At 41.1% G+C, this 27,335-nt stretch overlaps 3 protein-coding genes and 2 long non-coding RNA genes across 5 annotated transcripts in view; 4 read left to right on the forward strand and 1 right to left on the reverse strand.

The window, feature by feature from the left end:
- The window catches only part of LOC138975177 (uncharacterized), a 28,619-nt gene extending 15,338 nt beyond the window's left edge, over window positions 1-13,281 (forward strand). The window contains exons 19-21 of the mRNA XM_070347836.1: window positions 11,776-11,985; window positions 12,571-12,684; window positions 13,098-13,281. Of these exons, the coding sequence (XP_070203937.1) occupies window positions 11,776-11,985; window positions 12,571-12,684; window positions 13,098-13,219 (446 nt within the window). The 3' untranslated portion in view covers window positions 13,220-13,281. The remainder of the gene's footprint in view (window positions 1-11,775; window positions 11,986-12,570; window positions 12,685-13,097) is intronic.
- Window positions 496-9,196, forward strand: LOC138975187 (uncharacterized). Its single transcript, XR_011458538.1, has 4 exons — window positions 496-741; window positions 1,285-1,416; window positions 2,122-2,205; window positions 8,137-9,196. It is a non-coding gene; the product is annotated as an uncharacterized lncRNA (long non-coding RNA).
- Window positions 4,903-7,557, forward strand: LOC138975182 (uncharacterized). Its single transcript, XM_070347842.1, has 2 exons — window positions 4,903-5,211; window positions 5,998-7,557. The coding sequence occupies exons 1-2, from the start codon at window positions 5,120-5,122 to the stop codon at window positions 6,692-6,694; spliced, it is 789 nt and encodes a 262-aa protein (XP_070203943.1). The 5' UTR covers window positions 4,903-5,119; the 3' UTR covers window positions 6,695-7,557.
- A 458-nt stretch (window positions 13,282-13,739) lies between the features above and the next one.
- The window catches only part of LOC138975176 (uncharacterized), a 37,683-nt gene continuing 24,087 nt past the window's right edge, over window positions 13,740-27,335 (reverse strand). Inside the window, exons 20-21 of the mRNA XM_070347835.1 lie at window positions 15,188-15,301; window positions 13,740-14,074 (exon numbers count right to left, since the gene is read on the reverse strand). Coding sequence (XP_070203936.1) covers window positions 13,953-14,074; window positions 15,188-15,301 — 236 coding nt within the window. The 3' untranslated portion in view covers window positions 13,740-13,952. The remainder of the gene's footprint in view (window positions 14,075-15,187; window positions 15,302-27,335) is intronic.
- Window positions 16,555-25,364, forward strand: LOC138975186 (uncharacterized). Its single transcript, XR_011458537.1, has 4 exons — window positions 16,555-16,710; window positions 17,969-18,079; window positions 19,758-19,837; window positions 20,630-25,364. It is a non-coding gene; the product is annotated as an uncharacterized lncRNA (long non-coding RNA).

Raw genomic sequence — 27,335 nt, forward strand, 5'->3', positions numbered from 1 at the left:
GTCAAAACAAGAAGAAAACAACTCTTTTGAGAAAGAGCATCACTACTGAATATACTCTCGAACTTCTTCTGACATAAAAGCATGCTACACTCTAAATTTTATAACACTTTGAGAACACTGAAAGTGTTTAGGGTGAACACTTAAAGTGTTAGGGTGAACACATTTTTACACTTTTGGAACACAGAAAGTGTTCTCAATGTGTTATCCTGAAGCATCTTCTGCTACCTGAACACTTTTGGAACACATGGTAAACACTTTTTTGCACAGTGGAACACCAGGTGAACACACGTGTTCAACAAGTGTTCCACAAGTGTTCCACTTCGTCTTTTAGTCATGATCCGAATAAAATAATACATTAAAAATATTTCGGCCATGAGCAGATTCGAACCCGAGATCTTCGCCACGCCATGTCAGCGCTCTACCGATTGAGCTACGGAGACTCGTCGGGATCAGGCGTCGCTTAGAGTATATAATGTTTATACCCCCTAAACCGCTGTGGGACGTTTTTTTGTTTTTGTTTTTAATCGTGTTGTGCTTATATTTTTTCATCAAACATTTATTTCATCTGAGACATCTAATAAGCGGTAAGTATTAGCATTTTTATTTTTACAATTTAATAATGTTACTAATTGTCCCATCATGCTTCAGCTGGACCAAAAAAGAACGTTGACACTTTTAGATCTGTGGACCTGTCTGCGTTGTCGCTGCGTTGATTTGGCTCAGGATTTCCGATTGTTATCTGTAAGTTGCTTGCTGAGATTTTGTATTAATTCATCTAAGCTTAGTCACTCGTATTTTTGTTGTAACATGTTCCTGTTACTTGTATCTGTGGACGTTTGAAGACAATTTCTCTAATTTTGCTGTCGCAACGGTTTCAGCTGATCAGTGGACCTTTTACATTAGTTCTGCGTTGGTAAATAAACTCTATTTCATTTTGATGTTGATTTTTTATTCTGGTTGATGTGCTTGGTTTTGTGTTATTGTTATACTTGTATGTCCAGGGGTTCCTTATAATTATAATGGTGGTCCAGTGAACGATACCTTGAACCTTCCGCCTGTGGTCAGAGCAACACATTTGCAGATTTTCGGATTCTTCTTCTTCCTTTGGTTAGATCATAGATGTACGATCTGCACGCTAGATAAAGTGAAGCGGTAGGCTAAACACAGCATACATTAATGAACAACATTCATCATAATAGTGGCCAGGTTGATTGTGTGCGCAATTTAGAATAATTTTATGCATGCTTGGTTGTATTTAATTTCACAGATCTATCACACTTTCAGGGAACTGGGAAGCCGTTTGAGCTGATGTGCCCATGTGGCGAATCGATGTGGGCGTAACCTGCGCACATTTCTTCTGAATTGCACTGAGGATGAACAGGAGGCACTGACGGCAACCCAGACGTGTTTACCAAGGTACGCATGTCCTGCATTTGCATATAGTGTGTAGTTTTGCAGAGAAATATTGATCTGATAAGTTTTGTTTGTTTGTTTGCTTAACGCCCAGCCGACTACGAAGGGCCATATCAGGGCGGTGCTGCTTTGACATTTAACGTGCGCCACACACAAGACAGAAGTCGCAGCACAGGCTTCATGTCTCACCTAGTCACATTATTCTGACACCGGACCAACCAGTCCTAGCACTAACCCCATAATGCCAGACGCCAGGCGGAGCAGCCACTAGATTGCCAATTTTAAAGTTTTAGGTATGACCCGGCCGGGGTTCGAAGCCACGACCTCCCGATCACCGGGCGGACGCCTTACCACTAGGCCAATTGTGCCGGCGGTTGCGGAATCATTGATTATACTATTTGCTGAAATACTCTGTTTCAAAATTAATATCTCCGTGCAAAACACACCAGACAGTCGCCAAACTCATATGTGGACACACACACACACACACACACACACACACACACACACACACACACACACACACACACACACACACACACACACAGCCAGCCCTCTCTCCTTCCACATTTGACAGAAATCTACATGTTGATACACAGTTTCACAATAAACAAAAGTATGAGAATCAGAACACTTGTCAGTGTTGCTACGATGTGGAACTTCAGTAAAATAGTGTTTGATTTCTTAACATGCATCTTGTGTGTGCAGGAACCATACTGCTTCGCTGAGGCAATTCACTTTCTGGAGATGGAGCTAACAGTAATGCGACGAAACCTTGTGGATGCACTTCATGTAAGTTTAAGCTTTCTGTGGGATACAGCGCAGTTACATTTTGAGAATGCTGCCTTATTTTGCAGTCTTCTCCTTAAAAGGTGGACAAAATATACATATTTTTAAGTTCAGTGAGTGCTGAGGCCTGCAATGATAAAATGTTTTCCTGAACTTAATAATATAGAATGCATTCAATCATACTTGTCATTTGCCCAGAAATGTATTCTATTATAGAATGCATTCTATAACGTCCAACAATGCATTCTTATGATAGAATGCATTCTTATGATAGAATGCATTCCATAAAGCGCCACAAAACTTCTACAGGCCAGCTCGGTATGGTCCCTGCTTCGAAAGCAGATCTACAAACACTCTCACACACAGCTCTCTCTTTCTCTCTGTCTCTGTCTCTGTCTCTCTGTCTCTCTCTCTGTCTCTCTCTCTGTCTCTCTCTCTGTCTCTCTCTCTGTCTCTCTCTCTGTCTCTCTCTCTCTCTCTCTCTCTCTCTCTCTCTCTCTCTCTCTCTCTCTCTGTGCGTGTGTGTGTGTGTGTAGTTCTGCTTTCCTTTGCGGGGCTGGCCTGTTGTAGTTTCGGGACATTATGCATATAAATTATAATGCATTTCAGGACGTTAAAGAACGCATTCTATCATAAAAAGCATGTTGGTATTTTGTGTTATACTTATAGAATGCATTTATCATAGAAGGCAGTTCGGGGCGTTATAGAATGCATTCTATAATAGAGAATACATTACATAATAAATGATTTCCTTATAATTCATTATTTAGATCAAACCAACACAACTTAGGTAGTTTCTTTACAAACGGATTACTAGAGGGTGCATTCAATATGACACCCTTTTTGACTCACATGCGTAGCAAAAGTGAGTCTATGTACTCACCCGAGTCGTCCGTCCGTCCGTCCGTCCGGACGTCCGGACGTCCGTCCGTCCGGACGTCCGTCCGGAAAACTTTAACGTTGGATATTTCTTGGACACTATTCAGTCTATCAGTACCAAATTTGGCAAGATGGTGTATGATGACAAGGCCCCAAAAAACATACATAGCATCTTGACCTTGCTTCAAGGTCAAGGTCGCAGGGGCCATAAATGTTGCCTAAAAACCAGCTATTTTTCCCATTTTTCCCATTTTCTCTGAAGTTTTTGAGATTGAATACCTCACCTATATATGATATATAGGGCAAAGTAAGCCCCATCTTTTGATACCAGTTTGGTTTACCTTGCTTCAAGGTCAAGGTCACAGGAGCTCTTCAAAGTTGGATTGTATACATATTTTGAAGTGACCTTGACCCTGAACTATGGAAGATAACTGTTTCAAACTTAAAAATTATGTGGGGCACATGTTATGCTTTCATCATGAGACACATTTGGTCACATATGATCAAGGTCAAGGTCACTTTGACCCTTATGAAATGTGACCAAAATAAGGTAGTGAACCACTAAAAGTGACCATATCTCATGGTAGAAAGAGCCAATAAGCACCATTGTACTTCCTATGTCTTGAATTAACAGCTTTGTGTTGCATGACCTTGACCCAAGGTCAAGGTCACATGTATTTTGGTAGGAAAAATGTGTAAAGCATGTGAGTCGTATGGGCTTTGCCCTTCTTGTCTTTAAGGGCAGAGGTGGCACGGAATTTTAGCAAACATTTGTTCAAAAACGTGTTTTGGGTTTTTGTTTTTTTCAGGTACTTTGAACATCATAGAATCACTGTGTGTTGTTTATTTTGTCAATTTCCTCGTTTATTTTGCAATAAAGTGGTGATTTTCAAAGTATGTGTACATGTGTGAGTGCTGCAAGTGTGAGAAATTGCTGAACAATCTATGTTTTCAAGTCCTTGCAACAACCACGATTCTCCGAATAAGCTTGGCAGTAACACATCGAACGGTTGAGCGGGAATTCCCGTTTTCTGTGAACGTTAAAAATAGACATGAACAGTCCGTTATTTCCGTACAACGGCCGGATCGCGCATCAACTTTTTCAGACAGTAATATGAATATTCATGAGAACAACCTCTAACCTTTGAGAAACTTCTCTGGTTGGTCGTTGTCAATGACCACAGTGACGCGCATGCGCAAACTGCCTTATCCGTTGTAAACACAGTGTCGATTCCACGTAACTCAATATCAACTATCAACCAGCAATGTCTACTCCGAAATTCGCAAGGATCTTCCCAACGCAAAAGGAAGAATCAGCTTTCAGATGCTCGAACAACGAGGAAGGAAAAACCAGCAGGCGACGAGAACGCGCCTGAAGTTGGCAGAGCAGAGACAGTTGTTTTGAGAGATATTGGTGACGCGGATGTTTCGAATCGACTCGGAGTCAAACCTCGGCCAGTTTTGGGCGATGTGAACCGTAATCAGCCTCAAATCGAAGGTATTTCTGCTTCGGCGACGAAACTGAGGAGATTTAGTGGTGCAGGCATCGACCCGAATGCTCAACCACCAGCTGAGCTAAATCGCCGTTCGTGGTGTTTTGCCGAGTGCAGTCAGTTGAACTGAGAACTCGCTTCTCTCTGATGTGAAGTGCCCGGAGTGCGAGGCAGGACATGTGACAATTCGAGTTGGTGACTCGATGGGCTTGTCACAAGAACTAGTGCTGTGTTGCGACAGCTGCCAGTATTCACGCACAGAGTATTCGTCGCCAAGAGAAAACAACCTCAACCACAGACAAAATGTTCCCTTTGAAGTGAACAAAGAGATTGTGCTATATAGGTAGGTAGTGGCTACTCCAGTGTGGACAAACTGTGCACAGTCTTTGGAATGCCAGCGATGAACAAGAGTTCCTATCATCGCATAGACAAACGAGTCAATGCCAGCATTGTGGAAGCTACAGATGCCACACTTAACGAAACAGTGGAGTTTGTGAGGGAAGCCCACAGGGAAACATTTCCTCAAGGCAGAGTGAATGCTGTGAATGATGATGGTGAGGAAGACGGTGCTTGGCATTAACCATGAGGGATCTGCCAAGTCTATGGAGAGGGATGCAGCCTTGGAGTTGTGGGGAAGGTAAGAATATTGTTCTAATAGCCTATACACTCTTCCCTATATCCTTTATTTTCAAATACAGAATAAGACAACATGAATAAGGTTGCGCTAAAAAGTAAATTTTATTTAAAATTGTATAAAGCATGGTACATTGTGGGTGTTTGTTTTTCTTTACAAAGAAAGATGAAGACCAACAAAACACAACACAGAAGCACATATTTTTGCAACAAAACAGTCCACAAACCCTTCACAAATACATTTTCTTTTGTTGATAAATCATTAAATGTTCACAATGTCCTAAAGGATCAGCTAGGCTGGGAAATTTTTTATTGAACCTGACAACTTTTCTATTGAAAAGAAAAAGTGTCCCAAACAAGTTGGGATCAAACTCATTGTCAGTGTGTGTGTGTGTGTGTGTGTATGTGTGTGTGTGTGTGTGTGTGTGTGTGTGTGTGTGTGTGTGTGAGAGGGAGAGAGATGTGTGTATGTATATATTCTAACAAGTACAAGTTAAATGTTCACCCTCTATGAAAAGATCACTTTATACACACTTAGTACACAAGCCAATGTAAATTGGCACACTTTCCAGTAATAATAATACATGTATGTATTTTCTGCTGGGAGAGGCCTCCTGATACTCTTCACTAAAGTAATATCCAAAATCATTTTCATTCGTGGGTCTGCGTCTGTATCTCACCAGGACCTTGTTGGCCCATGAACCTCAGTCTTTTTCATATTTTTTTTCAAGACAGTAGTTATCCAGCCAGTACTTTACACTAAGTTTTTTTTAATTTTTCTATGCTGCAGGTCTGTTGAGCGTCACAACCTCAGGTACAGAACTATGCTGTCGGACGGAGATTCCACAGCGTTCAATGCTCTGGCTGCAGCTCAGCCCTACGGTCCCACACGTCCCATCACCAAGCTGGAATGTACCAACCACCTCCCCAAGAGAATGGGCACAGCTCTCCGCAAGGCATCAAAGGATGGAAGGCTTGGTGGAAGAGGGGAGGGGCGACTAACCAAGGAAAAGTGTCAACGCTTGCAAAACTACTTCCGTAGCGCGATCCTCAACAACCTTGAAGATCAGCGAGCCATGGAGCAGGCGATCTGGGCCACTTTCTTCCATGTGACTTCAACTGACGAGGACCCTCACCACGACAGATGTCCAGCCGGGCCAGCCTCATGGTGCTTTTTTCAAAGAGCCAGGGCAGAAGGGCAACCACCACCTCCACACGCAGGGCACAACGGCACTGCCTTGTCCAGGGAAGTATCACATGCTGTTCTGCCCATCTACAGGAGAATGACAAATCCCATTCTTCTCAAGCGCGCGGCCCATGGCAAGACTCAGAACAGTAATGAGTCTCTCCACAATGTCATGTGGGGACACTGCCCCAAAGAAGTCTTTGTTGGGAAAGACCGGGTGGAAGCAGCCGCGCCACCGCTGAGGCTGTCGCAAAGTTCAACAGAGGCAACTTTGCACTGGCACAGGTCATGGACCACATGAGCTTGCCAATTACTGAGCTTACTCATTCTGCTTTGGCCAAAAAAGACAAGGTGAGGGTCCAGAAGGCGGAGGGAGCAACAGATGTGGCCGCTGTAGCAGCTCGTAGGGCAAGATGTGCTGGTCGTCAACGTCAGCTGGAGCAGCGAGAAGACCAGGAGGGGGAGGTGTACGGTGCTGGACTGATGGGGGATGGAGGGGAATAAGTACCAACATCATTTGAAGAAGACTCGGAACAATACATGAACACACCCAGACTCTTTTTTCGGCAATATGTCTTCATAATGTGTAAAGAAACACTTTACAAACTTTCAAATGCAATTTTCTCTGAATATGGGTTTTCAAGGACGGTATCAACGCGGGAAATGATATTTCGTCAGAACTACTTGTGGTAGAGTTATAATTTTTTTTTTACAGGAGTAAGATTTGATTTTGCCAGACTCTTACAGAGCGGTTTTTGTAAAACCCATCAAATTTTTTTTTTAGAGAATATAATATAAGCCTGATTGGGTATTTTGGGGGCAAAAATTTATATCTCTCAATTTATGCTGCTGAATTCGAACTGGGGTAATTTGGTCAAAATGGCTCTGTATAAGTCTGAAACTGATATCTGGGAGTAATTTTCACTGCATTTGAAGCCTGTAGCTTCAAAAATGTCTTTTGAATTTCATGGGGCGTGGTGTGTAATTTTCGTATTTTTTTGAAGAAATTGGTATTTTTTTGTGAAAATATTACTTGCTTGGTCAAAAAATGGGCATGCAGGTGCTTTTTTATGCTTTCTTTTTATAAAGTACCCCAAAACTTCAAAGAAAACTAACAAATACTCAGATTTCATTTTTCGTGCCACCTCTCCCCTTAAACTAAAACTCATCGGAGTTCACGATTAATTGCGACAGTGATCTTTGGCTTCCAGTGATTGTTGACAAGGTGTTTTCCCTGGGTTCACATAGGTTAAGAACGAGTTAAGGAAAACGGGCGTGCTCAAGGCCTCGCCACATTAGCAGTACGGTTTACTGCTTACCTTATATAAACAATTTGTAGAGTGCCATTTTCCAGAGTGGCCACGCGATAATGAAATCCTTGCGAAAGACCTATTTTAATTCTACTTTTTGTTCTTAGGGACAGACTCCTGCTTCAAGAGGGATTACTTTTGACATTCAGTCGTGTGTGCATGTGCGTGCATGCGGGTGTCATTGTGTGTTGGGAAGGTGAGAGCGAATTGGACGTGACGTATTTGTTCTCTGTTATGTGACCTATGCCCGTTCTGGAATAAAAAAAAGTTTACCTGTAACTGCGATTGTTGGAGATCTGCTGACAGCAAGAAGAAGTCCACTATTAGTTAAGATTTACACTTCAGTGTTATCAATTAAGTACAAACGTTTAACACAAACCTGTTAAGAGTTGGAAATGCATCATGTTCTAAAACTCACTTTTATTTCGAACAGGATGCTCCGGACAGCGAGTTGAAAACTAAACCAAAGACCAAGGGCCTGGAATCCTCCCAACTCTGAAGGGTGTTTTTGTTATCGGACTTTCGTGTGTGAACTTTCAAGATGGGGTTTACCAGAGCTCCGTTCATATTATTTAATAGCAACATATACCGAGCAACAAAAGAAACGCGAACACATTCTGCAATGTTTGATTGACAAAATCTCGGAACAATTATGGAGTTAGAATTATCAAACCACAACATTTTGATGAAGGCATGTTTGACACAGCTGTTGCGTGAGTATTTTGATGCTGCGATTGTTTCAACACACGGGACAAAACGAAGTTTTGGAGGTCTCGCTCAGTCAGCCTTCATCGCGTTCTCTGGCCACTGATCGGACACTGGTTGCTACCAGTGATGTTCCTGGTATTGTCAGCGGCTGAATTGAATCGATGTCGAAGACGTTGTGGAAGGAAATTGCGATCTTGTCTTATTGGGGTAATGCGAAAAAATCTACCGCGTTGCATAACTGCAGTGCTTCCAATGTCACCAGAACATTGCAGAAGGTGATAAACTGTTGACACATGCACGTTTAAAGCACATGCCAGCGCTTCTGGATCACCCCCAGCTTTAAATCGACCTGGCATTTTGGTGGTGTCAATCTTGGCATCCTGGCTGTTTCAAAAGTGAGACTGGCAGCAAGCGTGCCATGGTCTCTTTTGGTTGCTAATGCATTAGTGAACACATCTCACATATCAGATTTCTCCTGCTCTACTTGCACGTGCTGCGAGCGCGCATTATGTGTTTTACGATAAACCTGCTTGTCTTGTGTGTTAAAACAGTCACAGCATCAAAATAATCACACAAAAGCAAGGTCAAACATGCCTTCATTAAACTTTTGTAGTTTAATAATTCTAACTCTATAATTGATGAAGATTTTGTCAATCAAACAATGACGAATTTTGTTGCTCGGTATATTATGTGTTCAACAATTCCTACCCCAGACCCGTTTGTTCTGCGACTGCTGCAGACATTTCTTTTTGTCAATTAAAAATGCTTCTTTGCTCACAAAATTTGATTTTAATGTCTTTCTGAATTGTATGACAGTGCAGGATGAAAGTGTTCCAAAAGTGTTCTAAAAGTGTTCCAAAAGTGTTCCAAAAGTGTTCTAAAAGTGTTCTACAAGTGTTCCAAAAGTGTTCCAAAAGTGTTCCAAAAGTGTTCTAAAAGTGTTCCAAAAGTGTTCTAAAAGTGTTCTAAAAGTGTTCCAAAAGTGTTCCAAAAGTGTTCCAAAAGTGTTCTAAAAGTGTTGACCTGAACACTTTTATGTGTTCAGAAGTGGTTACAGCAGGGTGAACACTTAAAAGTGTTCAGATGTGAACACTTTTGGAACACTTTTGGAACACTTTTGGAACACTTTTGGAACACTTTTTTGTGTATAGAACACTTTTTGTGTTCCAAAAGTGTTCCAAAAGTGTTCTACTAAAAGGGTGTTCAGAAGTGGTTACAGAAAGGGTGTTCAGGAGTGGAACACTTTTGTTTAGAGTGTATCTACAATGCTAACGGTGTATTTGGTCATCGCATGAACTTTGATTTTTTTTACGTGAAAACCCTTAAAACCGTAAATCAATTTTTCGACGACTAACATGATTGACACCAGTTCCTTTCCGGACGTCATATTAGATCAAAACTTTGCAAGATAGCAATACAAAATAGTCTGAACTGACTTTTGCTTATTCTGACCTTGTGTTGATGTCAAGATGTAAAACATACAATCGGGTACCCTCTTTTTCCAAGCTGTCCTTTAAAGGCTGCCATATTCGTAGCGTTCATTAATTAATTCATATTGTTTACATGTGCCAATAATGTTATACAACTGTACCTAAGGGGATATAATAACGATTGGCTGTAGCTTTCGAACACAGACAAAATTATTTCAGTATTGCAAAGTGGTGTTGATAGTGTCGAATGTAAACAGAACAGTCTCAAACGCCATCTTTGGTTTACGAAACGTCACGAAGTGACGTCAACGGTCTAAAAATAGCCCAAGTCCTGGAGAACTGTTGCTAAACAATGCAATAAAGAATTGATTATTTCTCGTAATTGGTAAGGACTTCAAACCTAAAACGTTGCAGGAAGCTTAATTTATACATCCCCGCAACGATGGGAAAAGCCCTGGAAGTAATTAAACTAATTAAATAGGACTATGTCAGCCTTTAACACTAACTTTAGATAAATTCTGAGACCGAAAATTACGCCCATAAGCAAAAACAAGTCTCTTTTGCGTCACATTTGTATAATGAAACAATAGGCGATTAAACATTTAACATTATCCCGAGTCAAAACGTAGGGCACTGTGGTGTTTTTTTTGTGCGCTGTGAATCATGACTGACATTTTCTGAAAAGTATATTGCTTTGCTTGTCTGTGTATGTCTGTGTTCATACCCAACACGTGTTTGCAAGATAATCATTCGTGGAAACAAAATGCCTGTCTGTAGTCACGTACGTACATGTTTTAAATGTGACGTTCCTGGAGACGGCAATGCATGTCTTTACCTGTCTGTGTCCATGCACAACACAGGATCCGAGACAACACAAAATATGTTTAAAATGAAACATGTCTTGACGTGCTTGTTTGCATACAGAACACTTGTTTTCAAATGACAGATTCCTAGAAATACTACTGTTTGTTTTTCCGAGGAAAGAGTGCCTGGACTCAGGGCTCAGGAATGTTTTATTTTAGGCCATAGCCCATAAATAGAATGAAACACAATCACAAATAGAAAACATGTTCACAGGCAATCTGCTTTAACGGTTCAATCTTAATATACATGTAACACTGAAACAAATCCATCTGACAAGGATACTGGTTTTCCTTGACAAGAACGTAATATAAATGTACTCTTCCCACATCTCAACCAAAAACAACTTCTGTTCTTTTTTTGGCCTTATAAATAAAAGTGGCTGAGCTCTTCACATGTTCAGGATTTTGTGACTGTACAAGTATTGACAACCTAAATCTACATGGTATTCTACAATATTTATCAGGAATAAACTCTGTACGCAAGTCTTCATATGCTGGACAAACAAATACAAAATGAACATCGCTTTAAATACATTTCTTGCAAAAGGGACAAAGCAATTCATCTGCTTGTATAATTGACAAAGCAATTCATCTGCTTGTATAATTGTATCATATCTGTGCTTATGTGGTTCGGTGACTGATATTCCCATTCGAAAATTGGAAAGGGCTTTAACAAGATACCTGTTTACATCGGATCTTGAATAAAATTCTGTTCCAAATGACGACTTATAATTTCTGTAAACTTCAAATCTGTCACTGGTATAATAAGTGTCTGTCTCTGAGTGTCTTTTTTGTGCAAACATCAAATTTCAAATGAGACATTCCTAGGCTTTGCGTGTCTGATTGCATGCACAATACACGTTTTCAAATGAAACATTCCAAAAACACAACTGTGTGTGTGTGTGTGTGTGTGTGTGTGTGTGTGTGTGTGTGTGTGTGTGTGTGTGTGTGTGTGCGTGTGTGTGTGTGCGTGTGTGCGTGCGTGCGTGTGTGTGTGCGGCGTGTGTGTGTGAGTGTGTGCGGCGTGTGTGTGTGTGTGTGTGTGTGTGTGTGTTCATGCACACAACACAGGAGCCACAACGCTGGGAGCCAAAGGGTGCTACTTCGCTTTTTACGGGTGCGGCCATCCCGAGGCGGGTCAGATCGTGCACGACTCGTATTCTGAGCACAATGAGAACGGCACGTTTGACGAGGACATGTGCCTGGGGAGAGCGGCCAGGCAATGGCGCTTTTGTGGTTCCCCTGCTGACCGGCCTGTCACTAGCATCTTTGGAGCCACAGGTAACACGGACGGTGGTTGGATGGGTGGGGGTGTGTGTGGGGGGGGATGGTAGGGGGGGGTGGTTGGATGCGGGTGTGTGTGTGTGTGTGTGTGTGTGTGTGTGTGTGTGTGTGGATGTGATTGCAGAGATGGTTATGTTTACTTCTTCTGTAAATTATATCCCCTTGTCTAAAGGGCTTTTAAAGCTGAGGACAATAAACTCTCAAAGCGTCAAAAGCGTCTCTCTCTCTCTCTCTCTCTCTCTCTCTCTCTCTCTCTCTCTCTCTCTCTCTCTCTCTCTCTCTCTCTCTCTCTCTTTCTCTCTCTCTCTCTATCTCTCTCCCCCCCTCTCTCTCTCTCTCTTTGTTTTTCTGCCTGTCTGTCTCTCTGTCACTCGCTCTCTGTCTCTGTCTCTGTGTCTCTCTCTCTCTCTCTCTGTCTCTCTCTCTTGTTTAATAGAGAAGGTTACAGACAAATGGACGCATTTCAGCGCATGTGATTGACTGAATCGTTAATCACGCCTCAACGTTCTTGCTTTATCTTATGATAGATAATGTGTATGGAATGAAAAGAAAACAAAAACACACGTAACTATTTTTTTGCAGGAGCAAAGAGAACGGCAGGGGCGGGCTGTTGGGTCAAGGTCAGGTCATGTCCAGCTCACCGTGACCTTGAGGGTTACTTCTTTGATGCCTGGGGTGCAACCAACCGTGACACGGGTCAGTACAAGGCTTTTTGGGTTGGATCTTTTCAACTTTTTCACTTGTGCTGGTTAGAAAAGGTGACACGCGCAGGTGTGTGTGTGTGTGTGTGTGTGTGTGTGTGTGTGTGTGTGTGTGTGTGTGTGTGTGTGTGTGCTTGCATTCCTGCATCTGTCTGTCTTTCTGTCTAACTGTCTGCCCGTCTGTCTCCCTGCTTGCCTGTCTGTCTGTCTGTCTGTCTGTCCCTCTCTCCCTTTTTATCTGTGCAGACCTGTGTCCTAGTCTGACTACCAGTGTCAAAATACTCGATTCTGACTGCAGTTTTTTGGCGGCCTTTTTGGTCTCAACTAAGGGTTATGTAATAGTCCTTTCATCTTTTTTCTTTCATTTAATGTGTACTATTTTCATACTGTGTCCGTATACCTGTGCAGGAACGGTGGAAGAGGAGTGTTTTGACCGTGCCCGTTACTACTGGACACAGTGTGGTTCCCATAGCAACGCTCCTGTCACCGCCTACTTCCGGCCCTATGCAACCAGTCACACTGATCCCTGAATAAAGTGTACACACTGTGTTGTGTGAAGTGATCTCTCACAATTAAACTTGTCATTCACCTATTTTGAACGTGTAGTCTTTGAGTTGTATTGCTAAACAGAGAAAGAGGTGGTACGTTGGCCGAGAGAGAGAGAGAGAGAGAGAGAGAGAGAGAGAGAGAGAGAGAGAGAGAGAGAGAGAGAGAGAGAGAGAGAGAGGGCGAGAGAGAAAGAGAAGAGGGCGTGTGTCTGTGTGTGTATGTGGCATCTTGTTTCCTTGCATTATAAATCCAAGGATACTGTAGATCTGCTGCTTTACAAATATCAATTGTAAAAGGACAGCCTATGTATCAGAATTACAGCAGAAACACACAAACACACACAAGCGCACACACAACACACACACACACACGCAAACTCGCACATTTTTTGTTTGTGTTGAAACGCAAACAGAAAACTACCAGACGTTTGACTGATTCCTAATCGAAATCGATCAAGGAAAAGGCAATTTTTGTCACAAACTCAAGCATAAACATCGCAGGCAATGTTAGGAAGTGTTTAATAATCAAATAAAACGATCAAATAAAAAGTATTGACAATGTCGATGACGAGCTTAATAGCAAACAACATGCAAAGAGACTTCAAAAATGTCCAAAACGAATCTAATTGCAACTAAATCAAGCAATGTTTTGTAGACAATGTCAAAATTAATCGGAACAATGCCAGTTAGCAGAGTACATTTCCGAGGCATGAGTTCAGGGAACGGTGTGGCTGGTCCCATCAGGCCGGTAGTAGGCGGTGACAGGAGCGTTGCTATGGGAACCACACTGTGTCCAATGGTCGCGGGCACGATCAAAACATTCATCTTCCACCGTCCCTGCATCAATCAATTGGGGCGGGCATATAGCTCAGTTGGTAGCGCGCTGGATTTGTATTCAGTTGGCCGCTGTCAGCGTGAGTTCGATCCCAGGTTCGGCGGAAATTTATTTCAGAGTCAACTTTGTGTGCAGACTCTCTTCGGTGTCCGAACTCCCCCCCCCCCCCCCCCCCCCCCCCGCGTACACTACATTGGGTGTGCACGTTAAAGATCCCACGATTGACAAAAGGGTCTTTCCTGGCAAAATACCTTTACCCGTGTGACTTGGAATAATAGGCCGTGAAAGGTAAATATGCGCCGAAATGGCTGCAATTACTGGCCGTATAAAATTTCATCTCACACGGCATCACTGCTGAGCGCCTAGAACTGTACCTCCGGAATATGCGCGATATAAGCCTCATTGATTGATTGATTGATTGAATCAAAGTAGAATGACATACAGAGCGTGTACATTATCCACAAAGCATGCACCACTAACTAAATCAATGATCGAGCGAGAAAAGAGAACGAAAGAGAAAACAAAATACCACCCAATGAACCCCGGGTATCCAGAGGTTGCAGTCAAAGAAGTCGACCCACAAAATAGTTAGGTCCCCAGAATTCGCAAGAGCTGTTTGGAAGTCAAGTTGGCCCGTGTATAATCGTGCATTAGGTGCTGAAGACCTTCGCAACCCTTTACAAAAAAACCAGGGCTGGACCTAGTGTATGAGAGGGGGAAGCTACAAAATGAAGCAGGGGTACAAGTGATGGTCATATGGGGGGTCGTTAACCCCCGGATGCTGTGAAATTTAGCATTCAAAAGAGGTATTTTGGGGTTCTTCTTGAGAACAAAGGTACATGTTACGGGTAATGAAGGGGGGTGGGGTGGGGTGGCTTCCGGAAGCAAGGGCCGAGGTGCACGAGGAAGTTAATTACTAACCGGGTGGGAGTCAGTCGCGTCGTTGGATTGGTTGAAATTTAGATTATTTTGTTGTCATTTCGACGAATCAGCCCCCCTCCCCACCCCCTCTAGATGCAGGCCTTAAAGCTACATAGATCGAAAGAAAAAAGCAATCGCAGTTAAAACTAAGCAAGCTGGGTAATTGTATATTCGCAGAGAAACCCTGTACCTACCTGTGTCACGGTTGGTTGAACCCCAGGCATCAAAGAAGAAACCCTCCTGGTCACGGTGAGCTGGACATGACCTGACCTTGACCCAACAGCCCGCTCCGGCCGTTCTCTTTGCCCCTGGGTGAAATTAAGTCAAGGATTCAAGGTACATTGTGGCCGAGTGGTAACGCACTTGCGCTCGGAAGCGAGAGGTTGCGAGTTCGACCCTGGGTCAGGGCGTTAGCAATTTTCTTCCCCCTTTCCTAACCTAGGTGGTGGGTTCAAGTGCTAGTCTTTCGGATGAGACGAAACACCGAGGTCCATTCGTGTACACTATATTGGGGTGTGCACGTTAAAGATCCCACGATTGACAAAAGGGTCTTTCCTGGCAAAATTGTATAGGCATAGATAAAAATGTCCACCAAAATACCCGTGTGACTTGGAATAATAGGCCGTGAAAAGTAGGATATGCGCCGAAATGGCTGCGATCTGCTGGCCGATGTGAATGCGTGAAGTATTGTGTAAAACAATTCCATCTCACACGGCATAAATAAATCCCTGCGCCTTGAATATGTGCGCGATATAAATTGCATAAAATAAAATAAAATAAAAAATTAAAAATAAATCCCTGCGCTTAGAACTGTACCCACGGAATACGCGCGATATAAGCCTCATATTGGTTGATTGATTGATATGAAGCGAAAACAGACAGACAGATAAACGAAAAAAGGAAGAAAGAAAAATGAAAGAAATCTTTCAGACCTCCTGAATGTCTTGTGTAAAAACAAAGAAATATGAAGAGTAAACCAGACAGACAAAGAAAGAAAATGAAGGACAGAAACAAAAAGGAAGGAATTCTTTTAGACCTCCTGCATGGCTGTCTTATGCTTAACACTGCTTTGCTGCATGGCTGTCTTATGCTTAACGCTGCTTTGCTGCATGGCTGTCTTATGTTAACACTGCTTTGCTGCATGGCTGTCTTATGTTAACACTGCTTTGCTGCATGGTTACGTGTATTCACGTGTTTGGCTAATGTTTTGTATTGACCGAAGCAACTTTATTGCTGCGGTCCAAGGAGCTAATAAGTTCGTTCACATTTTTAATATATGTGACCCTCCACCACGGAATGAGTCGCATGTCACCTTTCATATTTGTACATTTTCCTAAAGAGTTTTTTATGCTCTATCCAGTGGTGAAACCCGTTTTAGAAAAGAGCGAAAACTGTTTGAGTGATAAGCCTGTGACTAAGGTGACCCTCACACTGTTACCAGACACTCCCCGGACTTATATTAAAGATAGGGTGTCCGCCAGAAAAAGGCCTTCAGATCGCTCTAAAAGCTTTACCAGAATATTCTGCGTGACGAATAATGTTACCACACAGAAGGACTAACTTAACTTTGCAAAATTAAGAGTTTGGGAAGTTGAATCAATTGTCGTAATATCAAAGGAAAATGCACTCTTGTGATGTGTTCCGTGGGTGGTGTCCCTTGATTCGAGACAACATGGCGACTATCAGGGAACGTTTTGACGAATTGGAGACTGACCAGGTAAGTGTCGGATTTGTAGACCACAGGAAATGTTGTTTATAATCAAATAGGGCTTTCAATACAACAGTCAGTATTAGTGTAAAAGTTGATCCCAGCAGGACTGCAAAGAAATCTGTAAGGCGAGTCATTTCGAACCATTTGGTTGGTATGATGAGATGGATACCAGTAAGTTCGTCAAACGGTAGATTCGTCACCGGTCCCCGGTAACTTCGCCACAGTAACTTCGCCACAGTAGTCCGAGCGCGGCTGTTATGTAATGGTAATACAACCTTGCACCTCCCTCCCCCCCTCTCTCTCTCTCTCTCCCTCTCCCCCCTCTCTCTCTCTCTCTTTCCCGCTCTCTCTCTCTCTCCTTTCACAGAGCATATATATGTGATGTTGTGCGTATTTATTTTGTATCTCTTTTTTCTTTGAGTAGGTGAAGTACACAATCTAAAATGGCATTTTCATTCTCTCTCTCTTTCTCTTAAAAATGTGAATCTTGAATCTCTCCCACAAATCAAACATCTGAAAGCATAAGCTCTAAGCATAAACACCCGCCCACCCTGCCGGTATCTTCGTCACCCGTGACGAATCTACCGTGTGACGAACTTACTGGTAGCCGATGAGATCACTTGTTTTCAGCTACTAGAGGCAGTAGAACGAGGACGTCAGCCGGCTTTGCATATGGTTTATCCCACACAAACTTAATACTGACTTTTCCCCTCCCCTCCAAAGTGCTGCTGATCGAACTTTGGACCATTGTAACGCTTGAAATTTGTGGAGAAACATCCAATCTGAAGTTAATTTTGGCTGACGTCTTTCCGATACGGCGATAGCTCAATCAGTGAATGTGTGTAGATCATGGATTGGAAAATCAAGGACTTGCCTTCTGAAATAATTATAAGACTCTGCATTTGCACTGTTACTCTTTTGATAATATATATATATATATAGATGCATTTATTTTTTTTAGCTACAATTCATACCACTGGAATAAACACAACAGTAAACTAAAAGTAAAAGTGTGCTTTGCTTGCAAGAGTGAGTAGAACAGAAAATAATAATTATCACACCCATTTTAAAAGCAAAAATTCTATTCGCACTAGTAAAGGTTATGAGAACTGAATTTTATTTGTTCAATGGGCAGTCGATAGAGAATGAATCGTGCTCTTCAAAGTCAAGTGAGCTTTTCTTGATGATAATAGGTTTGATACAGATACTGTAAATTGAGTAAGGATGAAGTATGAGAACTGTAAACTCTTCTCGTTCCGTCTAGGCTATGGAAGTTTCGCTTCCAGCAGAACATGCTGTCCTTACTAGTGCTAGAGGGCGGCAGGAGAGGAAGAGGTGCGGACAGAAAGTGATCTGCTGAGGAACCAATTTGAAGGTAAATCAGGATTAGTTTTAGTCCTTTTCCTAGTACTTTCCATGCACGGGTTCACACACACACACACACGCATGTATACACAGAATCATGAATGACAATAGCACTTGCACAAATAGTTATATAAGAAATAATAGGGTGAACTTTGATGACAATAACAGAAGATATTCTTTTCTTGGGTGAAGAGTATAATGGGGATTTCAGTTATAATTATGGCAAGGATAGAAGTGTGCTGTGCATCTGTCTGTCAAAAGGGCCCACCAACATTTTGTTTCCTCTGAAGAGCAATATACCACAGTTGTGTGATATAATTGTACGTGCAAGAATGCCTTTTGTAAAAAAAATTCCTGATAACATAGTGAGACACACAGAAATGCAATAGACAACACCCTTGTGACATCATTGTTTATTTTGCTGTCATTAAAATGATCCATTCATTGTTATTATACATTCATCAGAATACTTTCCTATAATTTACATGGAATGTATCCTGTGAGGAAATACACAAGTACAGGTTGTGACAAAACACTCTCCTCTGAATTGTTTAAGGTTTCAAGGGAAAATGTGTTAGATGTAATATGAGAACATTAGATGAGGTAAAATTTACAAACAATAAAAAAAAAAGCAAGTGTGAAAAATCACACGTCAATATATAAAAAAACAAGAAGGGCAAAGCCCATACGACTCACATGCTTGACCTCGACCTTTAGGGTAACTAAACCTAGCAATGACATCATACACTAAGAACTGCTTTACACATTTTTCCTACCAAAATACATGTGACCTTGACCCAAGGTCAAGGTCATCCAAGGTCATGCAACACAAAGCTGTTAATTCAAGACATAGGAAGTACAATGGTACATTGGCTCTTTCTACCATGAGATATGGTCACTTTTAGTGGTTCACTACCTTATTTTGGTCACATTTCATAAGGGTCAAAGTGACCTTGACCTTGATCATATGTGACCAAATGTGTCTCATGATGAAAGCATAACATGTGCCCCACATAATGTTTAAGTTTGAAACAGTTATCTTCCATAGTTCAGGGTCAAGGTCACTTCAAAATATGTATACAATCCAACTTTGAAGAGCTCCTGTGACCTTGACCTTGAAGCAAGGTAAACCAAACTGGTATCAAAAGATGGGGCTTACTTTGCCCTATATATCATATGTAGGTGAGGTATTCAATCTCAAAAACTTCAGAGAAAATGTGAAAAATGTGAAAAATAGCTGTTTTTTAGGCAACATTTATGGCCCCTGCGACCTTGACCTTGAAGCAAGGTCAAGATGCTATGTATGTTTTTTGGGGCCTTGTCATCATACACCATCTTGCCAAATTTGGTACTGATAGACTGAATAGTGTCCAAGAAATATCCAACGTTAAAGTTTTCCGGACGGACGTCCGGACGGACGGACGACTCGGGTGAGTACATAGACTCACTTTTGCTTCGCATGTGAGTCAATGAATGTGCTTTACAAAACTGTACTTTCTTTTCTTTTGAAATAGTCAGTTTAAAATTTAAAAAACACACCATTGTTCATGAGAAATACTTTGCAAGTTTTGCTCATCGTTCAGGTTAGTGGTGTGTTATGACTCGTTTATGCCTGGTTCAAGCAGGCATAGTTGTAAAAATGGGTATTGACTGATTTAAAAGTGAAATAACAATCTTTCCACTTCCAGAAACTTATCCAGGAACCAGGCCAGGAGAAACTCCAAGCCCTAGCCTCTAAATGGTGAAGCTGAATGCTGGCCTTATGACAGTAAGTACCTATTCCTTGTGTGAGATTTGTTCTAAATCCTCTGCAAGTGCAAGCAGACAGTTGCCACTATTAAAATATTTTTTAAAAAACTCTGAAATAATTCTGTCTGAGAATACGGTTAAAATAACAGTTTATAAACATAAATCAGAGAAAGTAACCTTACAAATAAGGGGGCATAAAAAAGAGGGTTTCTGTACAGTACATGGGTACACTGGGCACGAGCTATGAAAAGGAAAGGTGTACCAGAATTCAAATGTCTTGGAGAAATGTGTACAAATGAGGCAAAACTCGCCTCTGACAAAATGGATATGATGCAAAACAACATGTTTAAATAATCAAGTATTAGAAGATTATTTCAAGGAGAGGGTGACATATAGTATATATGTGTCTCAAGAGACAATCATGTGCAATTCATTCCAAGAAGCTAAAGATATGTTACAGGTGCCTCTATACAAATATTCACAATGTCCCAGGACAGTCTTGTTTTACTAACCAGTGTCATCACTCATGTACATTTCTTCTTCTGTGTTCGATATAATCTATATTAAATTGCTTTCTGTTTTATATACCTGCCTCAACTCTGTTATATCATACTGGAAAGCCTGTACCGTCACAGGTGTATATCCACCCCCTCCCCCCACACACACACCAAGACATGCTCTATTACATAAATTACAATTTCTTCTTTCTCATTATTTTCTTAAATTTGGTGCATATTTTTTTTAACAATTTTAATGTTTAAATCTGAATCAAGTTTTGTCACTGAAAGATGATTTTCTGTTTACACTCCAGGATTTCGATGCACTGGTGGTTGGTGCTGGATGAGAGTTTCCTTTCACATGCTTGGCCCAGAGAAGCGACGCCCTCGTCCTGGAAGAAGCAGAAGAGGGAGACATCAATAAAACACAACACTATGCTGCTTACAGACAATTTATTTTGTGCAAATATGGTTATTTGGGAGAACGAGTCCAAATAGCCAGATACAGTTAATGTGTGTAGGCCATAAGGAAAAAATGTACCGATCCAGCTGGCCAGTACACAGGCTATATATGCTGGTCGCCTGTGCTAAGTACAGAGTTGTGTCAAAAGTCATGCATGTTGAAAAGGTGAATTTAGAGCGTAGGTTTAGATCACCCCAAAGAAAAATCACATAAACCAGTCTGGGTGGCCGGGTGGTAACGCACTTGCGCTCGGAAGCGAGAGGTTGCGAGTTCGACCCTGGGTCAGGGCGTTAGCAGTTTTCTCCCCCCTTTCCTAACCTAGGCAGGGATGTCGTTAGGCGTCAGGCATAGACCGATTGAAAGGCTCAAATGTCCGATTCACATAGCAGCATGGCGGTCTGATGTCCTATCATTTTGAACTGAGCGCTGTCATTCTCCGATAAGAACACCATTCCTTCGGACAGCGTGATATTCGATATTTTCCATTCAAGATACACATTGTCCAAAATTGACCGAGCACTCTCGCCTACAGGTGCACTGAAGTCGTGTAGTGCTGATCTTGCGTTTTTGGGAATTCCAAACCGTTTGCAATATGAGCCGTTTGGGTACAACCGTCTGCAGCACACTAAAGTTTAGGAGTACGGGAGACAACTCCAACTGACTATAAGTCTTGCGTCTGCTTTTGGTTTCAGTTTAAGAAATTTTGACGAAGCGCATTGAATTATGCCACCGAATTAAAACTAATAGGCCTGCCAAAGATCAACAAAAGCTGAAGACCTTTGGCTTTTCAACGGCATCCTGTGCTACATTTCGGTCAAAAACAGGTGAAAACGCGACAAGCGTCACAAGAATGACAGTGCCAATGACAGTGTCGCATATGAAACTGACACAGCCACGGAAAGAGACGTTTTGTATTTTGGGACTGCTGCCGGAAGGAGACCGTAATATATGGTTTCATCACTGTCAACTGGTTACAGAAAAAATTGTCTGCTCCAGTGAGCGGCGAAACCAAACGGTTGATTATCATGTGACACTTTTGTCATATTTAGAGTTGTTTGCACAGTAAATACAGCCGCGAAAAATAGCTCGCTTGAAACTGTCTTGCATATCAATTCCTTTGTAATTTATAAATTACCAAAAAAAAACATGAAAAATCATTATCGACGATCTCGAATCTGCTTATTGTTCACAGAACCCACTGTATATATTTATTATTTACCACTGGGTTACATTTTCATTCCTATTTGCTGATGTGTAAAAAAAAATTTTGTACTATGCACACTATTTACTCGAGTCAGTAGTTGCGGGTAAAATTGATCCCTGTTTTGAATTTTGTGGAATCATTTTGCGACATATTGATAAAGTCACGAGACAAAGAACATCAACAAAGACCATATGGGCAATCATGTACATTTTTGCGGGGTGTAACGGAGATCGACTTTGTCTTTATAAGAATAGGAATCACATCATCTTAAACTCTACACATGGTGACAACTGCAACGCGTGTGTCACACAGCATGACAAATAAAAAAGAGCCCCTGCAATGAATATTCCATGCTTAGTCCTATTTATCAGTTTTGGTGGCGCTGATTCGGCAAATGAAATGTTTTAATTATGTTGTGCTGGCTTGCAGCCCAAGAGAGATATTAAACAAAAGCAAATGTATTTCTTCAGGCCTAACCATCATAATGCCATATATGCATGGTGATCTGTAAACTTTTGTTCTCTGTGCACAATGCATGTGTAAACATTTTGTTGTTCGCAGAACGCAGAACCAATTTCACATTTTAACCCTCAGGCTGGTGTCGCGCTACTTTAGGTATACTGTCACCTGGTTGTCACGACACATGTCGCGCTACTGGCTGAGTCTGTTTGGTCGGTTCCTATTACCTCCCATGTATGCGAAAACCTATAATATTATGACCGTTTTTTGTTATTTTTCTCTCTGTTAATTCACCAGTGGCTATGTAACATGTGTTACAGAATTGCACCAGTGTAAGAGTTAACATTTTATTTTTCACTCACATGTTTGCTGAACTGTACAAATTTTGTTCCATTTAGTGCTGTTTTTTTCCCGTCTCAAGACATATATGGTGATGTGTTCAACTATTGTTCTCTGGGCACATTTTTTTGCACATTTATGTCCCTCACTTATGTCAATGTAGCCGCTAATTTGTTTAAGTCCAGTCAATCTACAAACGTTTCATTGTGGGTGACTCGAGCTGTCGGGGTACTGCGACGAGATATCTTTCCCAATTATATGATTGGTGTTATATATTCTTTTACACATTTTAACTAGCATTCATCATCTTGGTTGAAGCGTGACAAAAGGATTTTGTCACATTGATTGAATTTTCAGACTGTCCACATTGACTGAAATCTAAGAAAAGGGCACAATTTAACGCTGTTTTATTCTTTCCCAATTATATGATTTGTTATTGTTCACAGAACCCACTGTATATTTACCACTGGGTTACTTTTTGACTCACATGCGAAGCAAAAGTGAGTCTATGTACTCACCCGAGTCGTCCGTCCGTCCGTCCGGACGTCCGTCCGTCCGGAAAACTTTAACGTTGGATATTTCTTGGACACTATTCAGTCTATCAGTACCAAATTTGGCAAGATGGTGTATGATGACAAGGCCCCAAAAAACATACATAGCATCTTGACCTTGCTTCAAGGTCAAGGTCGCAGGGACCATAAATGTTGCCTAAAAAACAGCTATTTTTCACATTTTCTCTGAAGTTTTTGAGATTCAATACCTCACCTATATATGATATATAGGGCAAAGTAAGCCCCATCTTTTGATACCAGTTTGGTTTACCTTGCTTCAAGGTCAAGGTCACAGGAGCTCTTCAAAGTTGGATTGTATACATATTTTGAAGTGACCTTGACCCTGAACTATGGAAGGTAACTGTTTCAAACTTAAAAATTATGTGGGGCACATGTTATGCTTTCATCATGAGACACATTTGGTCACATATGATCAAGGTCAAGGTCACTTTGACCCTTATGAAATGTGACCAAAATAAGGTAGTGAACCACTAAAAGTGACCATATCTCATGGTAGAAAGAGCCAATAAGCACCATTGTACTTCCTATGTCTTGAATTAACAGCTTTGTGTTGCATGACCTTGGATGACCTTGACCTTGGGTCAAGGTCACATGTATTTTGGTAGGAAAAATGTGTAAAGCATGTGAGTCGTATGGGCTTTGCCCTTCTTGTTCATTCCTATTTGCTAATGTGTCAAACTTTTTTTTGTACTGTGCACACTATTTGCTCATTTAATGCTGTGTTTATTTCACTCCCATGTGTCATATTTTCTGAGATTTCGGTCAATGTAGCCACTTTTTTTGTTTGGCCGCATTTAGCCTTTCCTTCGTAACTGTCTGTCTTCACCAAACTGTAGATTCTTGCATTACTAATGGCGAGCAGCTATGCAAGAAAACAAAGAAAGTGTATTCAAGCGCCGAGCCGGGTAAAAAGAAAATATCACTACATTGACCGAAATTTCAGAAAGCGTCACATGTTTGCTGCTGTGTAAATGGTTTGCAGTTCATTGCACATTGAACGCTCCTTTTCTTAGGTTTGATGTTTTATCACATTTTGTTGTTCTGTGTGTGCTAGCGCTTTTTTGGGGTAACTTTGTCGCAATTACTTCTAAATTTAATATGTTACTGTTGTCACTGCACAAGTCATGGCCAATCCACCACTGTGCCCTTTTTTATCTCTCCCAATAAATGTATGGCATTTTGTTCTGTAGGCGCTTGCCATTGCACATTGAACACGTTTTTGTTGTTGCTTATTCATAATTAACTCTGTAATTAATGAAGAAGAAAAAATCCCGTGCGGAGCACGGGTATTACTAGTAAATTATAATACATTACATAAAGCTCTAAATATGTAAAAATATCGGTTTCCTTGCCAGACAAGGAAACTCAAGGCATCCTGTCAGGGAGAGAGTGAGCTGAACTCATTTTGACCTGAGTTCAGGATGATGGTAGAGAGCATAGCAAATTTGAACAAACAGTCCCTGCTTTTGAATTTTTGAAGAAGCACAGGAAAAATGTTTTTTCTTTGTATTTATCTAGACTTTCTACATTTAGAGTTTTTATTCAATCTATCCCGCACCTCACATTTTAACAGTTTCCACAATTTGACTGAACTGATGTTTATTTTAACTTTAATTTGAACTATCATTTATTCGAGTCTAAAAAGTCTGAAAGAGTTACAATGTGTCCTTTTTGCTGATCAAAAACTGTTATTATATGTACCTGAAATTTCAGTAGTTGGGGATGTTTCTCAGGAAGTATTTGCTCATCTTGTAGAGCCTTCAAAGCAGGTCTCCATGACTGCATACCCTAGGTCCCTGGTCATACGACAGCAGCCAAGAGTGCTCATTGACAACATGGTGCAGCTGTGGAAGTAATACAACAATGGCTCTGGGTTATTGAGATCTCTCAAACAGTGAAATTTAGAATCCAGACACTAGTTTCATGTTTTTCCCCCTTGAACTGTTCAGAGAGAATGTGTGGCTGTGGTCTTGAGATTTACATCAAATAAAATTGAACAATGCTCTTGTCAATTGAGTATATTTGTGTGCATTTGTTGTTTCATTTATTAATAATAATAATTGTCTTGTCCTCTAACTGTAACCATTTGTTTCTCCGCAAAAACGCAATAATAAAGAAAGAGACAGTTATTTTCAAACCAATGGCAGCTTATGCAATCCCGGCCGATTTGCTTATACAAATAAATATTATATACACATGATCTTGATAGAAAACTAAACAAATTAAAAATATGACCACTCACCTGCACTCATTCTACGGCATGTATTTCTTAGAAACTAATTACATAGTCTAAATAACAAATGAAAACACAGGCACACACACACACACACACACTCTGACACACACACACACAATAAAACATCATTCACTCTTCCATTTCATTTGGTTCAGAGACAGCAATGTGCAAATTATAGATTTATTGACTTACACCGACTCCTCTACAGATGAAATTAAGAAACATCTGACTCCTGCATCACTGGTTGTCGTCCGCCAGTTGCCTTGATAGATGTAGAAGATTGCTGTTCTTGTGTCTTCGCATAGTAACTGGTAAATGAAAAAAAAGTATGTGTGAGTTTCTGAAAATATGCATCTGTGCACATACACATTACATAACATACCATACGCTATGTAAAGATGTAATTTTCTCCACATGATTTGCACAAAGAAACCATGAAGAGCGTATGACTACATTTTAGGCCCCCTGCTATTTTATTTAATAATAGTTGGGAGGTACAGAACTCCTTCAGTCAAAGCATGGAGCGCCTCCTGCCAACTTCTCAAAAGATTGTAACACCTTCCTGGCTGAATAGTTTGACAAATGTATACAAGTATTGAACTTTGAAGTAGGGAGTAATATATTCCTTTTTATATACAGCTTACCTCACTGGAAGAATATTGAAAAATAAGTACAGGAATGTGATCTATGAAATCTGAGAAAATCAGTTCATGAACAGGAGGGATTCTCTAAATGGGAATAAATTAACGAGGTTATGAAAACAAATTCTGAGTAAACAATGTCTTAAAATGGAAGGTCAAAGGAGTCTGAAAGTGGGGGGTCTTATAAAAGTGGGATCCACTGTATAAACACAAATGAATGATAAATATACAAAGGAACAATCACACCAACACACACCCATCCCCCTAAAAATAAAGCTTATTGTTGCGTACATTCTCCTGTTACTTCTCGAAGTTCTCCTCTTGTTATTTTTTGTTCTAATTTTCTAAAAGAGAACATGATGAATGTATTGAAAATCTGTCTGCATCCTCATGACTGTTCCCGTTTCACTTATGCCTCTTGGCTGCACACTGTCACAGAATCAGCTGTTCCGAGCACAAATCCTGCTCGGCAATGTTTACAAATGATGTCCACGTCATAGTTTATAAATAGCAACAGAAACAATGGTGGCGCTAGACAGTCTCAGACACCCGTGTACACAAAGCACAGCCATGTGTAAGTGATGTTAGACTCCCCTGGCGACAGGTTCTTGGCGTTACCCACCCCCCCCCCCCCCCCCCTAGCTCCTAACAGTATAGCGCGGACCCTAGCGTGTCACTGAAAACATAACAACTAGAATCAGCCGCCACAGCCACAAAAAAATACGTATGCATGCGCTCGCTTGATCAAGCATTCATTAGATCTACATCGATACAGTACTTTAGTGCTTCGACAAGCAATTAAGATGGAGGATGATGAGTTTGATTTGAAACTTTCGTTTGAGTTGTTTCTTGACAACAAATCGTACGTGGAATCTGAACGATTTACTGAGGAAGATCTTCGCAATGAACTGTGTATCGCGGTGAAGAAAATGACAGTTCTGAGTTCAAGTGACGGAATTTACGAAAGTGCACATGGATACGGCAAACAGTGGCTGGTCCATTTTCGTGAAATGGCAGGACCAGCAAGCATTACTGATTAAAAATGTAATGAGGCTTCGGCCAGGAAAAAGTATAGATCTACACAACAAGAACTTGGATTGTCGTAC

The sequence above is a fragment of the Littorina saxatilis genome, linkage group LG9 (genome assembly GCF_037325665.1).
Source record: "Littorina saxatilis isolate snail1 linkage group LG9, US_GU_Lsax_2.0, whole genome shotgun sequence".
In the NCBI taxonomy this organism is placed as follows: domain Eukaryota; kingdom Metazoa; phylum Mollusca; class Gastropoda; order Littorinimorpha; family Littorinidae; genus Littorina; species Littorina saxatilis.

Excerpts from the sequence above, each read along its gene's own strand:
- LOC138975182 (XM_070347842.1), top strand. The coding sequence starts at position 5,120 with ATGATGATGGTGAGGAAGACGGTGCTTGGCATTAACCATGAGGGATCT. Across the intron at positions 5,212-5,997 it reads GCCTTGGAGTTGTGGGGAAG|GTCTGTTGAGCGTCACAACC; the intron begins GTAAGAATATTG and ends TCTATGCTGCAG.